Below are 17,427 nucleotides of genomic sequence, written 5' to 3' on the forward strand. Positions count from 1 at the left end.
GATAATGTTTTATTTTATCATTTTATTTTGTTTTATTTTTATTTTATAGCACTAAATTATATTTATGGAATTGTTATGATCCATTTATTACTGTACCTGTTAACCACTTTTTGAGCATAGACCTGAAAATGAAATTTCCAACTTAAACTGTTGGAAAATCTTGAATCTTTGGAGCACAGACTTAAGCATAGTCTATTTTTAAAGACAACATTTGGCAGATGATTGCTGGAGTGAAAAAGTAAAAAAAAAAAAAAAGTGAATGCATTTTTATATGAAATGTATATTTTCCAAAATACGTTTTACACTAAAACTGCAAGAAAATCAAAGCCATAAATTTAAACAAGTTGTGTTCCAAATGTAAAGTTGATATGTCAAAAAATTAACTTTCAGTAAGATTTTGTTTGGGTGCAGTACCAAACGCTTCCACTAGATGAAATCTATTAATTTCTAAAGCTCTCATTTTTATCCACGAACAATACAAGTTTGACTATTTTTTTCAGGACCATTTAGAAATATTTTTTTTTGCGTGTATGTGTGTTCACATAGCAAGTGCCAAAACCTTTACCAAGTTTCGTACCATTACAATGATTAAAAAATTGGGGGGAAAAACATACAATTTCATACAATGATCTTCGTTCATCTTCAGAACACAAATTAAGATATTTTTGATGAAATCTGATTTTTTTTTTTTTTTATCCTCAATAGAAAGCAAAGAAATTACCACATTCAGTGTCCAGAAAAGTAGTAAAAACATCATTTAAATATTCAACGTGACTGCAGTGGTTCAACCTTGTTATGAAGCGACGAGAATACAGTGGGTACGGAAAGTATTCAGACCCCCTTAAATTTTTCACTCTTTGTTATACTGCAGCCATTTGCTAAACTCATTTAAGTTCTTTTTTTTCCTCATTAATGTACACACAGCACACCATATTGACAGAAAAACACAGAATTGTTGACATTTTTGCAGATTTATTAAAAAAGAAACACTGAAATATCACATGGTCCTAAGTATTCAGACCCTTTGCTCAGTATTTAGTAGAAGCACCCTTTTGATCTAATACAGCCATGAGTCTTTTTGGGAAATATGCAACACACCTGGATTTGGGGATCATCTGCCATTCCTCCTGGCACATCTTCTCCAGTTCTGTCAGGTTGGATGGTAAATGTTGGTGGACAGCCATTTTTAGGTCTCTCCAGAGATGGTCAATTGGGTTTAAGTCAGGGCTCTGGCTGGGCCATTCAAGAACAGTCACGGAGTTGTTGTGAAGCCACTCCCTCGTTATTTTAGCTGTGTGCTTAGGGTCATTGTCTTGTTGGAAGGTAAACCTTTGGCCCAGTCTGAGGTCCTGAGCACTCTGGAGAAGGTTTTCATCCAGGATATCCCTGTACTTGGCCGCATTCATTGTTCCCTCGATTGCAACCAGTCGTCCTGTCCCTGCAGCTGTAAAACACCCCCACAGCATGATGCTGCCACCACCATGCTTCACTGTTGGGACTGTATTGGACAGGTGATGAGCAGTGCCTGGTTTTCTTCACACATACCGCTTAGAATTAAGGCCAAAAAGTTCTATCTTAGTCTCATCAGACCAGAGAATCTTATTTCTCACCATCTTGGCAAACTCCATGCGGGCTTTCATGTGTCTTGCACTGAGGAGAGGCTTCCGTCGGGTCACTCTGACATAAAGCCCCGACTGGTGGAGGGCTGCAGTGATGGTTGACTTTCTACAACTTTCTCCCATCTCCCGACTGCATCTCTGAAGCTCAGCCACAGAGATCTTTGGGTTCTTCTTTACCTCTCTCACCAAGGCTCTTCTCCCCCGATAGCTCAGTTTGGCCGGACAGCCAGCTCTAGGAAGGGTTTTGGTCGTCCCAAATGTCTTCCATTTAAAGGTCCCGTTTTTCATGGTTTTTTGAAGCTTTGATTGTGTTTATAGTGTGCAATATAACATGTGTTCATGTTTTGCGTGTAAAAAAACACAGTATTTTTCACATAATTTATTATCTGTATACCGCTGTTCCACCTGTCATAAAAACGGGCTGATGATTTCCTTGTTCTATGAAGTCCCTCCTTCAGAAATACGTAACGAGTTCTGATTGTGCCAGCGGTTCCTGTGTTGTGATTCGACAGCAGCTTAGCGCTCCTTGCCCGGAAAGGTCACGTCTCTTACCATAACGTGTGCTGCACATAGTTTTACATGTGGATTATTGTGCCGAATGAACACAAAAGACAATAATTCCCGAGAGACTGAACTCTTTAATCTCCACAAGCAGCGACAGAAAATGTACAACGTTAGCACTCACTCAGAAGAGTACCTCATACGGAAAACAGCCATATACATAAACATAGTCCCCTCTTGTGGCCATTATGTGCACTGCAGTCCAACATTAACTATTGCAGTAAGGATACCACAATTATAATTTTCGGCACCGAGTTAAACATAAATTGTAACCATTGTACAGCATCCCTGGGACGGCCAAACAAAGGTGATTGGACTGCGGGATGAAAATAACAGCGTTTCGACGACAAACACACTCTACAAACGCAACTCTTGCTCTTCTCCGTGGGAGCGCAACAAGACCACGCCCCCTTTTTTGTGTATTCCTGTGGGCGGAGGTTAGTCAAAAAACTGTTTTAGTGACGTCATTAAAGAAGGAAGTAGAGGGATGTAGTCCTAACTGTCCGTTCGATGTAGGCGACTTCTGTTAAATAAAATATCTCGCTTGGCATTGAACTTTGAGCTTTAAAATTTTACAGATTTTATTTATACTCTAACAACAACATTACACACTAACTAAAGTTTGAAACATGGGATCACGAAGAACGGGACCTTTAAGGATTATGGAGGCCACTGTGCTCTTGGGAACCTTAAGTGCAGCAGAATTTTTTTTGTAACCTTGGCCAGATCTGTGCCATGCCACAGTTCTGTCTCTGAGCTCTTCAGGCAGTTCCTTTGACCTCATGATTCTCATTTGCTCTGACATGCACTGTGAGCTGTAAGGTCTTAAATAGACAGGTGTGTGGCTTTCCTAATCAAGTCCAATCAGTATAATCAAACACAGCTGGACTCAAATGAAGGTGTAGAACCATCTCAAGGATGATCAGAAGAAATGGACAGCACCTGAGTTAAATATATGAGTGTCACAGCAAAGGGTCTGAATACTACGGACCATGTGATATTTCAGTTTTTCTTTTTTAATAAATATGCAAAAATGTCAACAATTCTGTGTTTTTCTGTCAATATGGGGTGTTGTGTGTACATTAATGAGGGGGGAAAAAATGAACTTAAATGATTTTAGCAAATGGCTGCAATATAACAAAGAGTGAACAATTTAAGGGGGTCTGAATACTTTCCGTACCCACTGTATTTTTGTGCACCAAAACAAAACAAAAATACGACTTTATTCAACAAATTCGTCTCTCCCCTGTCATTCTCCTACGCTAATTACGTTGCAGCACTTCCAGGTTCTACGTTTCTCAGTATTGGTCAACGCTGGTCACGTGATCAGCATGACGCATACGTGTGATGCTGACGGAAGAGCTGGCCAATACTGAACCGACATTTGGACGTAAACATGGAAGTGCTGAACTGCGTACGAGACTGACAGGGAAGAGACGAATTTGTTGAATAAAGTCGTTATTTTTGTTTTTGCACACAAAACATATTCTCGTCACTTTAAGTACATTTTGTACCACTGCAGTCACTTTGACTATTTTATTATCTTAATTAAATCTTAATTTGTGTTCTGAAGATGAACGAAAGTCTTACGGGTGTGGAACACCATGAGGGTGAGTAATAAATGACAGAAATTTTTGGATGAACTAATCTTTTAACAGGGTTTTTGAGAGAAAATGCACTATTGATTTAAAATCTCATTGCTACTGAGGCGTTTCTGATTAGCTTTTTTTGCTGTTGTTCTTTGTACAGAAAAACATTTGCCAAGGATGTATTTTCATAACTGCTTGATGACCCTGAGTGGTTGATAATGTTAAGCACACAGTTACATAATCATTTTACCCAATGCTGAATAATGATTGGAACAATAGATCCGTCTGTTACACCCTTTGGGATCTTTGGCTCCCCTGGAGCCACAAATATTTAACCTCACAGGGACAAATAGTTATTTTCTCTGTGAAGCACTGTGGAAAGTATGCCTGAACCTCTGGAAGGCTTTGTTATGAAACACTGATCAGGGAACATGCCTTCCCTTGTGAAAAAGAAGTGTGCTTAATTGTTCTATGTGGGCACTTGTACTTCAAATCTTAAAAGTATATATAAAAAAACTGTACTTGCAAAAAAATGTAATGTCAGATTTAAAGTAATGCAAAAACAGATTGAAAGCAACCTAAATATGGTCACATATAAGAAAAAAGGTATAATGTGGCATAATGAAATTCTGTTTCAGGAAGATTTGTGTTAGTGAATTTGTTTCAGCCTTCAGTCTTGATGATGAATCACTTGTTAATTGAATTGATTGATTGCATGCATCATTAAGTACAGTTTGACAGATGTTGTCATGTGTCATGCTCGAGATCAGTGTGCTGTTATCTTCACAGGAAACACTGTTAATGGACAGGGGAACTGCCCGAAAGGCTTCGAGAGGGTCAACGGGACGCAGTGTGTGGGTAAGAGTCTCCTGCCCCTGTTCTAGATTGATCTGATTATCTTTCACAGGCCAAAACACATTTTAGGAACATGCAAACAAACACTTCATTCTTCCTTCCTTCATCCAGAGGTCAGCCAAATACATCCATCACTAAAGACTTTTTGATGGTTGCTGTGTTCATGTCTAGTTTTGTATAAATACTGAAACTGAAGCAGATGCGCTTGTCACTCTCACTTATTGTGTGACGGATGTAGTTTGTGCTGCTGTAGATCACATTTGAAGACACTTTCAGAGACATTTAGGGGATCCTTTTACACTAAGTGACTAACAAAAGAACAAATTTCATGGCCGGGAGATTAAAGTCAACATGAAACAGCATTTGCAAGCCATTTTATTTCCATAATGTGCCATATTTCTGAGTGAAATAGGGGGAAAATGTGGAACGTGATTATTTTATTCATTGGGAGTTGATTGGAAGGTAAAGAGTGGGTATTGCAGATGCGAATCCTTACATTAAAATAGCATTTTGGCTCAGTGACATTAGTAGGTAGGTAGATAGATTCTTACTCAGCTTTTTTTCCAACACAATTATCTAAACATCCTTAAAATAAGATCTATTTACTTGAGAAGCAAAATGACACAAGAATTTTATGCTTAAAGAAGACCTATTATGCCCCTTTTTACAAGATGTAATATAAGTCTCTGGTGTCTCCAGAATGTGTCTGTGAAGTTTCAGCTCAAAATCCCCCACAGATCATTTATTATAGCTTGTCAAATTTGCCCCTATTTGGGTGTGAGCAAAAACACGCCATTTTTGTGTGCGTCCCTTTAAATGAAAATGAGCTGCTGCTCCAGAAGAGGGCGGAGCTTTAACAGCTCAACAACAACAAAGCTGGAGAATCTCACGCAGCCAAAATGAGGATTGTCAGTAACGGTGTTCAGCCTTACATTGTTCAAACCGGAGTCGACACTGATGGAGAGACTCAGGGAGAAGTTACAACTTTTAGACGTTTCTGAATGGTTAGTGGATAAATTGATGTAGTTGCTGTGGAGTTGATTCAACTCATCCACTAGCATGTGCCGTCATGTTCATCTTTTGTGTTGAATTGACCCTCGTTTGTGAAGCAGTCCGGCGTAAAATGACGGCATGTCAACAACACTCTACAACAACTCTTCCTCTTCTCTAAAGCAGCCCAACATGGCTCCGCCCTCTTTGATGTTTGTTCTCGGGGGGCGGGGTTTATGTAAATGTTAGGGTTAGTGATGTCACTAACCCAGGAAGAAGCTTGTTGTAGTCCCTACCAGCCGTTTGTTGTAGTCCTTAAACAGAGAATTCTGTAAAAGAAAATATCTCCCATTGCATTGAACTTTGAGTGTCGTAACTTTGCAGATGTTGTTTATGCTCAAACAGCAACATTACACACTAACTAAAGTTAAAAAAGTCAAATCATAATCAAGCACCCCTTTATAACAGCAAAAAGGATGTTTCCCAGTGCGTTATTTTTTTTTTACCACATTGATCTTCATCTTGTATCATTTTGCTTCTTATGTAAATAGATCTTGTTGTAAGGATGTTTAGATAATTGTATTGGAAAACAAGAAAAAAAAAAAGGTATATTTATATACACACTTTGAAATGCATACTGAGAAGCATGTCCAGCTTAATTTAAAGAAATAAAATAAAATTACTTGCATACTCCAAATAGTCTCACATGCTAGTAATTATGATGGAAAGAAACTTTCACGATTTGTCAAAATCTGTGAAATCCAGAAACCTCCTTCCCCCGAGGAGAAGCAACGGCATTGTTTTCCAATCTTTATCCTGACCGTAACGGCAGAACAGATGGTTTGATAAACACACTGTGAAATCAATTTATCAAGACATAGCTGGAGGTGGTCACAGGGTCAAATAATGACAACTCCAGATTTGTTACGTATCTCTCTCTCTCTCTTCACTGAATGCTACATTTCCTCTCCTGCTTCTTCAAACCTCAGGTTACGTAACAGTAATGGTTGCAGTATTTGCTACATTTGAGCTAATAATACTGAACACCACAATACAAGGTATCCTTGTGAAAGTACTGTCATCTTTCTTGATCTTTTCAGATCAAGAAAAAAAATACTGTAAATTTCAGAAAAAAATACCTTTAATTGAAACCAAGCTGCACTTTTGCACGTCAGCAACCTACCAAAACATGGCCTGTCCCATCTACCTGTTTGTCATTTGGTGCTTCTTCAGTAAAAATCTTTTATCCCTGCACCAGCCAGTTATTGATCAAACAAGAGCAGCTGTTCAGTGGCTAACATGGACTGACAAACAAACCCTTGTGAAAAACAAGTACATTTTAGCATACTTTTGAAAAGAGTACTTCTTACTTAAGTAATATACTTTAGAAGAATATACCTAATTGAATCTAATGTTTTCAGACACTTAAATGCATGCTATTAACATGTATTATTGTTTACATTTATAGTAAATGCAGCTTGAGCTTAAAAGGGCTATTTTGACCATTTAAGTGGTATATTTTTATGTAATTTCATAATTACTTCTATTGTCTTTATACTGTATTGCCATAATATATGTTTTTGGATACTTTTGGAAACTTAAATGCAGGTTATTTACAATTAAATGAAAATGAATTATAGTTTAAATGTATATTTAATGCTATTAGTTGAACTTAAGAGGGTTTTTCTGACCCGCTTAAGTAGGACTTCAGTAAATTTTTACATTGTTATATGTAATTTCATAAATACTTTATTTATGCATTCATGGTAAGCTAAATATATAATATATTTTTCAATACATTTGTAATTACACATTTATAATGATGAAGTTGCAATTTAGAACATTTAAAATATGTTAGTCAGCACATCAAAATAAGTGTACTTCTTTAAATCATGACAAAAGATTATTAAAACATGATTTAAAATGTACTTTAAAGTAAAATTATTACAGATACATTTTTTAAAAGCGTACTTAACTGCGCTAAGAAACTTAAGTACACTTAAGTGGCCTTTTATTTCACTAAAATTATATTATCTGCAAGTACAACTTTTTTTTTAAAAAAGATTCGTTGAAATACACTACAAAGCACACTTCTTTTTCACAAGGGTATTCCCACACCAACACATCAGGTTATGACAGTCATGTTTCCTCCTCTGGTGTAGATATTAACGAGTGTTTGCAGCCGGGTTTCTGTGAAAACGGGAACTGTGTAAACACCCGAGGGAGCTACAGTTGTGTCTGCAAAGAGGGCTACTTATTGGACGTCTCTCATGGGATCTGCATCTGTAAGTACGGGACTGTCGGACACTACGGCGTCACATGAGAGGAGAACGGCGGCGGGAATATGGCAGGACAGCCATGCCACACAGCTACAGCCTTCAGTCATACACAGACTTGATACAGGCCAATACTAACACATCATGAGTTTCAAATCCACACTACAAAGCCAATGCAAATGAGTGAAGGTTTTGGCTGTGTGGCGCTGTGTTTCTGTCTATTCCAGCAGGCATTACTTGGCTCTGCTTGAGAGATGCCTGTTGGCTCTATGCATATGCATCCTTAAATCGAGGCCTGATCGCTCAGTGTTTTCCCATCGATTGCCTCTTTCTGCCTGAGTTTTTGCATCTGGGAAATTCTGTGACTCTATTTTAATCAAGTTTTCTTCTCATCTGTATCTTGTCAAGCCTTCTTGAGATTCTGAGCATGTTCATGTTTGTCAGTCAGGTAAGTGTACCTATGCCTGCTGTGTATATGTACTACATATGTGTGATTATGCAGTGATTTGCTCAAGCTGATGTGTATGTCATTTCCAGTGGCTCTGTGGCTGATTATTGTATGCCTGGCTCTACTTTAAACTTTGTTTGTGCTGCTGAACCAATCAAAGTGCCAAAAGTGTAAAGAATGATGCCAATGTAGAATGAGTAGCAGAAATATTTTTTTTTCCTTGGAGCTGTTTTTGTTAAGCTAGGTTTGCGTAACGTCCATAACAAACGCAACCAACTTAAAGGAATATTTCACCAAAAAAAAAAATCATTTACTCATGTCATTCCAAACCCGTACGACCTTCTTTCTTCCGTGGAATACAAAAGGGGATGTTTTGCGGAATGTCCAAGCTGCTCTTTTTCCATACAATAAAAATAGACAGTGATTCACAGTGTTCAATTCTCTGCTTATTTGTTCTGAATATGCACTTGTAGTGCACTTCAAATCTTAAAAGTGTATTTTAAAAAAAAGTACACTTTCATCACTATGTTTCTTAACACACTTAAGTACACTTTTAAAAAGTGCGCTTTGTAATAATGTCAAATTAAAGGTTTTTATTTTAAGTGCTTTTTATGGTTTAATAATTTCTTGTCAAGCTTTAAACTTATTTTGATGTGTTGACTAGCATACTAAAGCACTGTAGTGTGTTATTTGATATAACATTTAAAGTTAATATATTTTAAAAGTTTTAAAAGTGCAACTTCATCATTACAAATGTGCAATGACAAATACATGTGAATACAAGTTTCGACAGAAATGCAGTACACAAAAACAATAGAAGTTATAATGAAATTACATTAAAGATGTACTGATGTCCTACTTAAGTGGGTCAAAACACTCTTAAGTTCAACTACATTGCAAAAAAAAAAAAAAAATCATTTTATTTTTAAAAATTAATTAATTAAAAAAAAAAAAAAAAAAAATATATATATATATATATATATATATATATATATATATATATTATATAAGTAGGATTTAAGTATATTTTTTAAAAGAAAATATTTCTGTAATAAGTTCTCTTTAAAAGTGTGCTAAAGTAAACTTCCGATGTAGAGTACGAGTCATATGGACAGATTTTTTTGATACCGTCATGGTCACTGTATGCTTTCATTGTATGGAAAAGAGCAGCGTGAACATTCCTCTAAACTCCTGCTTTTGTGCTCCACGGAAAAAACAAAGTCATACAGGTTTGGAAGGACATGAGGGTGAGTAATTAATGGCAGAAGTTTCACTTTTGGGTGAACTAATCCTTGTAAATGACCTCTTAAAAAAGGAGTATGAAGACATGCTTTTAAATGAATGCATCAGTGCCTGCATGTACGATCTGTTGCATGTTTAGGTTCCTATCCTTACCTGTGTCCCTATTATATTCTGCATTGTTTTTCCCCTCATAGCGCAGAAGGTGATCTCAGAGGAGAAGGACCAGTGTTTCCGTATCCTGAACCAGGGCTCCTGCTCTCTTCCCATCCTGAGGAACATCACCAAACAGATCTGCTGCTGCAGTCGAGTGGGGAAAGCCTGGGGGAAGAAGTGTGAGTTATGCCCTTTCTTTGGCTCAGGTAAGAAACTTCTCAGGCATTCAAAGAATGCACTTCAAACTACTTTTCTTTAATGCAGAAATTTGTGCAAAGAGTTGGAAGAAGGATGGATGACAGCACTGAGAACATTAGTACAGAATATTGAAACAACATGATTTGGTTTTAACACAAAGAGTCCAACTGTTCCTCAAGGACCCCATCCCACCCACACCACCAGCAATATTTCTTTGAAAATGTCTGGAGGAATATCAAAGGAGATGGAATTTACTGTGTAATTTGTCTGTCTTCGTTTAAATACCACAAGTTGCGGTTCTAAATTGTCCCGGTTGACCCTTCCCATTCCTGACTCGATTAAGAAACACTCCATGGAACTTTTGCAGGTTTTTAACATCTAACTTTGTGTCCTGCTGGACCAGGCTACCATTATACAAGTTTAACCAAAGGCTAGCCAAGATGCACTGAAAATTTTGCCTTTTGACGCACAAATGTTTTGTTGAAAAGAAAATTTCATAATAAATTTTGATCTGTTCCTCACAACAAAGCTATTATATCCCTTGTGAAAAAGAAGTGTGCTTAAGTGCACTTAAAGAGAGTACACTGTCATGACTATAATTCTTAACATACTTTAAAAATAGCATTTTGTAATAATGTCAAATTTTTACTTTAACCCTCTGGTATTGTTCATTTGGAGTCACACTTGTGTTGTTTGTGGTCAAAAGTGACCAGACACCTGAAATGTAACTTTTTTTTTTTTTTTTTTCAGTAAAAAAAAAAAAAAAAAAAGTGTAATATATATTTTGATCATTAATATTTTTTATTTTGTATTTTGAGAGAATTTTATGGTAGTAATGAATATTTATGCAATAATCATTATACAAATTTTCTCATTGAAAATAATACAAAAAATATTTTTATTATTATTTTTTAAATATTATTTTTTTACCTATTATTTTCTAATATTTTGTATTACTTTACATAATTCATGTTACAATAGAGACAATGCCTTTAAATCCATTTTTTGAAGGCAGATTAGTGTCATCTATTTAAAGTAAAAAAAGAAAAAGAAAAACTTTTGTAATTCCGTGGTGTAAATTCTCTAGTTGTTTTTAGACATAAATACTTATTTTTATTAAGTTGTGGATTTGGATATATATTTATACATTTTCAATGACTACTTTTTGTCAAGGTTTAGATTCAATGTTGATTTGAAGTGTCAGTTTTTGCATTACTTTAACTACAGTCAAACCTGAGCACAGAGCAGGAAATTTTGTTACATATAACATCAAAATTCAACAAAAATGTAACAAAAATGAACAGGAATGCTTTATCAGAGCTTAATCAACCTGATTTGAACCTCTTATCCAAGTCTTCTGACTGACAAAAGTCATAAAGATTCGTACTATTCCCATAAAGCAGCGATTTTTTACATTTCAAAACATTTTTTTTTTTTTTTCTAAAATGACCGAACAACACCAGAGGGTACATTTTAGTACATTTAAAAGTACATTTTTGATAATTAAGTTTTTACTAATCTTTGACTAACATAATAAAGCACATATAAAGTAGATGGAATTTGTAATTTTCATTGAAATGTTCTTTTTTCTTTAAAAGTTCTAGCATTGACCCTTCCCATTTCTGACTCAATTAGGAAACAAAAAATGTGACTGCATTAGACGTTTTTCAGCATCTAACTTTGTGTTCACAGCTGCCTTCAAAGAGATCTGTCCTGCTGGACCGGGCTACCATTATTCGGCTTCGGCTGTCAAGTTTAACCAAAGACTAGTTGAGATGCTTGACACCGGCGGGCCGCCCTTGGTCTCCGAAAATGGCCGCACATCCACACAAGTCGTAGTATCCCAACCTGAAAGCTCCAGGACGCACTCAACAAGCTCTAGAATCCAACAACCGACCAACACGCAAACCATCAGAGTCCAACAACCTTCGATCTCTCTGTCTACAAGACCACAGCAGCCTGACGCCAATCCACAGACTGGTTCGGTTATCATTATAACTCAACCAAATCCAAACCTGTCAACAGGCGGCAGCTCTCAAACCACAAATGCCAGACCTCAGCAGCCTTCCAGTGTCCGTCCTGGGAGCGCCACCACAGGAACCCACCAGCCGGTCAGAGTGATCACGCGTGAGTGACAACGTTTCTTCTTATTATTTATTAACACAGTTGTGTTGGTGTGTTTCATTTAATTTAATTGTTTACAGCTGTTGTCCGGACGCAAACCAGCCGGCCCTCGGTTAACAGACAGCCGATATCTCCAGTCAGACCTCCGCCTGTGCTGGTTACAGCCCGACCACTGCCAACTAGACAAGGTACGCCATCACAGAGGCTTCTGAGACAGAGGTGCACTCTAGCACACTTCAAAAAAGAAGTGTGTGCACTTATTACAGAAACTGAATGAAATGTTTTCAAACACTTAATTAAAAGAAAATTTGTTATAGTTTAAAATTATATGTATTATCATAAAATCATATGACCCACTTAAATACTTAAGTACATCTATTTATTTCATAATTATGGTTAAAGTGTACTGAGAAGCATTTATGGTAAACTAAAAGATACTTTGATGTCATTTCTATTAAAAATTGTGTGTCGTGTATTTAAATAAATTTGCAATTATACATTTCCAATGAAGAAGTTGCAGTTTAGTACTTTTAAAATATATTAACTTAAATGTAATATCGAATCATACACTACAGTTAAAATTATAATCAAGTACTTTACATGTGCTTTAGTATGTTAGTCAACACATCAAAATAAGTGTTCTTCTTTAAAGCATGACAAAGATTATTAAAACAATAATTTAAAAAGTATTTTTGACTTTATTACAAAGTGCGCTTTTTAAAAGGTGTGTTAAAGGTGCCCTAGAATCAAAATTTTAATTTACCTCAGCATAGTTAAATAATAAGAGTTCAGTACATGGAAAAGACAAACCCCATTGCTTCCTCCTTCTTGTGTAAATCTCATTTGTTTAAAAGACTTCCGGAAAACACGCGGATCTCAATATAACCCCGACTGTTACGTAACAGTCGGGATCATTAATATGTATGACCCCAATATTTGCATATGCCAGCCCATGTTCAAGGCATTAGACAAGGGCAGCCAGTATTAACGTCTGGATCTGTGCAGATAAATAAATACTTTACTCACATAATTCGAAGCATGCATACAGCATGCATGATGAAGATTATTAGCTGTGTGAACTTTGTAAATGCACTGTAATATAGTCGAGAGCTCGTGTGGCAGGGAGCAGGTGAATTAAAGGGGCGGTGCGCTGCCAAAATCAGTGTATAGTTAATGATGCCCCAAAATAGGCAGTTAAAAAAATTAATTTAAAAAAATCTATGGGGTATTTTGAGCTGAAACTTCACAGACACATTCAGGGGACACCTTAGACTTATATTACATCTTGTGAAAAAGCATTCTTGGGCACCTTTAAGAAACATCACTCTCTAAGTGCACTTTAGTGGCATTTTTTATGTTATTAATATTATATCTGAAAGTATAGTTCTTTTTAAATACGCTTTTAAAATTTGAAGTACACTACAAGTGCACATTCAGTACAATTAAGCACACTTCTTAGGCTTAGGCTTCTTTCACTCTCAGGGGTCAGCGAAATTTTCTTCAGCAAAATCGACTTAAAATACAAATTTTTGTCATCGAGATAAAAGTAATACACCAACTGAAACTACAGAATGTCTATTAGCATGACAAAAGATTACTAAAACATAATGATACCCCAGGCAAAAAAAAAAAAAAAAAAAAAGTACATTTCCATAATATACTTAAAGTGCTCTATTTGCGTGCACTAATTTTGTACTTAATATACTAAAAATTCTTCTTTAGTACTTCTTAAGTTCATTTTAAGAATATCTAAGTGTACTCAACTGTGCTATTTTAAAAGCAAATTTTAGTTCATATTTCATGCTGTCTCAAAATAGCACATTATTTGGTCTTATAATGAAAGGCAGGCAACAATCAGGCAAGAACTCAAACATTAACTTAATGCTGTCGTTACGGTGACTGGATAAGCACAAAGACTTAAGCCCAAAGTATACTTCACTTTTTACGCGTACGCGAGGGTCAGTGTACAGTATGAGTAGCGCAAATTTATCTTTGTAAAAAACTACATTTTTAGGCATGGTTGTGTTTCCAGTTTGTTTTATTATTCAATACATATGCATTCATTTTATATTGCAAGCATATTGTTTGTGTAATAAACATCATAACATAGTGAAACAGGTTATAATTAGTAAAGACATCACAATAACAACTTATTCTGAAAAAAAACAAAGTAGGGTACAACTGGGCTAAAGGCACACCTTAAGAAAAAATGTGATTTTCACTACTCTTTAAGTGTATGATTACAGGAAAAATATATATGTTTGTATTGAACATTGATGGAGCAACAGATTTTGTATGAAAATAAGTCATGAAAGTGGTTAATTTTGTTTAAAAATCTTATAAATGTATGAGGTGGTTAAGGAGGCCTTTTACCCCACACATGGGGTAAAAGGCTCCCCAGCATGGGGTAAAAGAAACAGTATTCATACAAATACTTTAGCTAAAATAATATGTTTTTAATAATGTCTAAGTTAATACTTGTTGAAAAGAATCACTTTTGCAAAGTTTGTACTATTTTCTGTTTATTTTGATAAATAAAAGAATTCATTATTAAAATAAGCCTATGTTAATATAAAAAAATATATATTTTACAAATACAGAAACAAAATTACTTTAAAAAGTAAAGATTCTGAAAGCATTGAAAGATCCCATAATATTCAATATAGATTTACAGTAGTAACAATAAATATTTTATTATGATATGATAAATATAATATTTTAAAAATATAATATGATTGTTTCATTAAATATGGGTATCATCTCTAAGATGCATACCCAATGTGATATATGATATTTGCCATCTGAATGTCACGTGTCTGAATGTCGGCTATTTATTATCATGTTAATTATTGTGTCTTTTGCCCCAACATCAGTGACACTTTTTACTCCAAATACCATACTTTTACACATTCTTCCTTTATTGAAAAACTGTTGCTTGAATTACCTTGAACAAAACTGAAAATCATTAAGAAGACCTTTGTCTGAAAATACAAACATTAATTTAATCGATTCTCATTTGCTACTTAAATAAAAAAAATTTAAAAAACATAAAATATTGGATCAAACTACCTCAGAATCAACTTTGCGTTGCGGCCCGCGATCGCGTCAAAGATCAGACAAATTTGCACGTGCATTTTGAAAAGCGCATTTTTAGAAAAGTGCTGCGGCACGTTTTTGTGCCACCTAGTGGTTAAGAGGAAAATAAAATCAAAGGCGCCTTTTGCCCCGCGGCGCCTTTAGCCCCCTTGTACCCTATTCTTTGAGCTTTATCCAAGTCTTATCCAAGAAAATTCATTGGCCTGCTCATATAAATGACCGACATCTTTGATTTCCAGAGTTGAAGTGACGCCAAATTCATATCAACATGGAAAAATGCAGAGTTGAATACCGCTCTGTAATTTTCTCTTCATTTGCATCCAGTTTGATTGTTCGATGAATTTGGTTTGGAGAGGAATGAATAAATGTCCATCAAGTTGTGAACCCAGCATACCTCGGAGATTGAGCTAATCTGATTAAATAACCACAAACTGACCTGATATTCAATCATTTTACAAAAGAAAAGAATATTTTCAATTTTTCAATTGAATGCAGTTATTTTTACACTGGTATTTATGGCCTTGTGTGTGGTTCCCCCAGATGCCCGAGTGTGTGAATCCCGTCCCCAGGTGTGCGGGTCGGGTCGCTGTATTGACCTGCCCGGCGGCAGACACACGTGTGCATGTAACATTGGATATATACTCAATCCTCAGCAGGGCCACTGCCAAGGTATGAAGTTACTGCATGACTTAATGAATAAGGAATAAGAAATGAAAAACATGTAAGATAACATCTTTATGTTCCTCCTAAAAGGGGTTTTAAATCATGTTGATATTACATGTTCCTTCCGCAGCCATTTTTCCACAGCGTATTTTAGATTAGGATTCCTCTTTTCTCACTGATGCGTCCAAGGCTTTTAAAGGTCAAAGGTCAGGGTGACACTGCTGAGAGGACAGCCAGCTCATATATTTGTCATCTCTGTATCCATCTGCTGATAATGAAAATGTGCCTTTAACAGTGTAATTTTTGTGTGCATGACTTGGTAATGTGCAATGCACTGAAAGCCATATGGGCAATATTAGCAGTACTGTATTAACCAATCAGTGGATCAATCTCTCTCTCCAGACATAAACGAGTGTCTGCTGACGCCCAGGCCGTGCTCTGTGGGACAGTGTGAGAATACGGCGGGCAGTTTCCGTTGTGTGTGTCCATCGGGATACCAGACCAACTCCCAGCAGACTCTGTGTGTCGGTTAGAAACATTTCATTCTTTATGTTGACTTTTCTGATCATGCAAATGAGGCTTTATAGGATGTTTGTGCACATAATAATGTATGAGATCAGTGAGATCAGTGATGGATTCCACAGATTTTGATGAGTGCCGCCAGGTGCCCAATCCCTGTATTAACGGCCGCTGTGAAAACACACTGGGCAGCTTCAGGTGTGTGTGCAGAACTGGATACAAGCTACAGGAGAACAGCTGCATAGGTAATTCAAATCATTTTACCCATAATGCTTACTTACTTTTTTGTTTGTTTTGTACATTCTAGCAATTGTTTTTAGGGATGCACTAATTATTGCTTAGGGATACATTATTATCATTTGTCTATTTTGTTTACACAGCACAACTGTTTTTAGCATTGATAATACTAATAAAGCAGCAAATCATCATATCAGAATGATTTCTGAAGGATCATGTGACACTGAAGACTGAAGTAATGATGCTGAAAATTCAGGAATAAATTACAGTTTAAAAAATATTACATTAATATTTCACAACATTACTGAATTGACTGTATTTTTGGTCAAATAAATGTAGCCTTGGTGCTCAAAAAACATTAAGAAATCTTAGTGACCTCAAACTTTTGAACAGTAGTGTATCTGTAAGGGATAGGGACGTTAAAATTTACTGCATAATAGGGATGAGTCACATGTTTTCTGTCTCCAAAACAGAATTTATTAAACTTATGAACTCAAATGTACGTCATGTGGTGTTTTATTATTCTTAGACATAGATGAGTGTGTTGACCCGCTCCGGTGTCCGGGTCAGGAGTGTGTGAACTCTCAGGGCTCGTATAGGTGTGTTTCCTGTAAGCCTGGCTTTGATCTGCTCAACGGACAATGCTCAGGTAACAGAAATATCGTGATAATATTTGGTAACACTTTAGTTTAGGGTCTAATTCTCACCATTAACCAGTTGCTTATTCGCATATTACTAGGATATTTGCTGTTTATTAGTAATTATTAGTGTTTATTCTGCATGACCATATTCTACAGCCCCAATCCTACATCATACCTAAACAAAACTAACTATTAATGAGCTGTAATTAGGAGTTT

The 17,427-nt window shown here is 36.0% G+C and overlaps 1 protein-coding gene across 3 annotated transcripts in view; it reads left to right on the forward strand.

The window, feature by feature from the left end:
* LOC137023044 (latent-transforming growth factor beta-binding protein 4) overlaps window positions 1-17,427 on the forward strand; it is a 100,242-nt gene that overhangs the window by 61,999 nt on the left and 20,816 nt on the right. For 2 of the 3 annotated variants that reach the window (XM_067389586.1, XM_067389589.1), the window contains 9 exons: window positions 4,559-4,627; window positions 7,777-7,899; window positions 9,775-9,939; window positions 11,624-12,058; window positions 12,136-12,243; window positions 15,692-15,820; window positions 16,217-16,342; window positions 16,459-16,578; window positions 17,100-17,219. In XM_067389586.1, the coding sequence (XP_067245687.1) occupies window positions 4,559-4,627; window positions 7,777-7,899; window positions 9,775-9,939; window positions 11,624-12,058; window positions 12,136-12,243; window positions 15,692-15,820; window positions 16,217-16,342; window positions 16,459-16,578; window positions 17,100-17,219 (1,395 nt within the window). The remainder of the gene's footprint in view (window positions 1-4,558; window positions 4,628-7,776; window positions 7,900-9,774; window positions 9,940-11,623; window positions 12,059-12,135; window positions 12,244-15,691; window positions 15,821-16,216; window positions 16,343-16,458; window positions 16,579-17,099; window positions 17,220-17,427) is intronic. The other variant, XM_067389587.1, reaches the window with a different exon arrangement.

The sequence above is a fragment of the Chanodichthys erythropterus genome, chromosome 7 (genome assembly GCF_024489055.1).
Source record: "Chanodichthys erythropterus isolate Z2021 chromosome 7, ASM2448905v1, whole genome shotgun sequence".
NCBI classification, from domain to species: Eukaryota; Metazoa; Chordata; class Actinopteri; order Cypriniformes; family Xenocyprididae; genus Chanodichthys; species Chanodichthys erythropterus.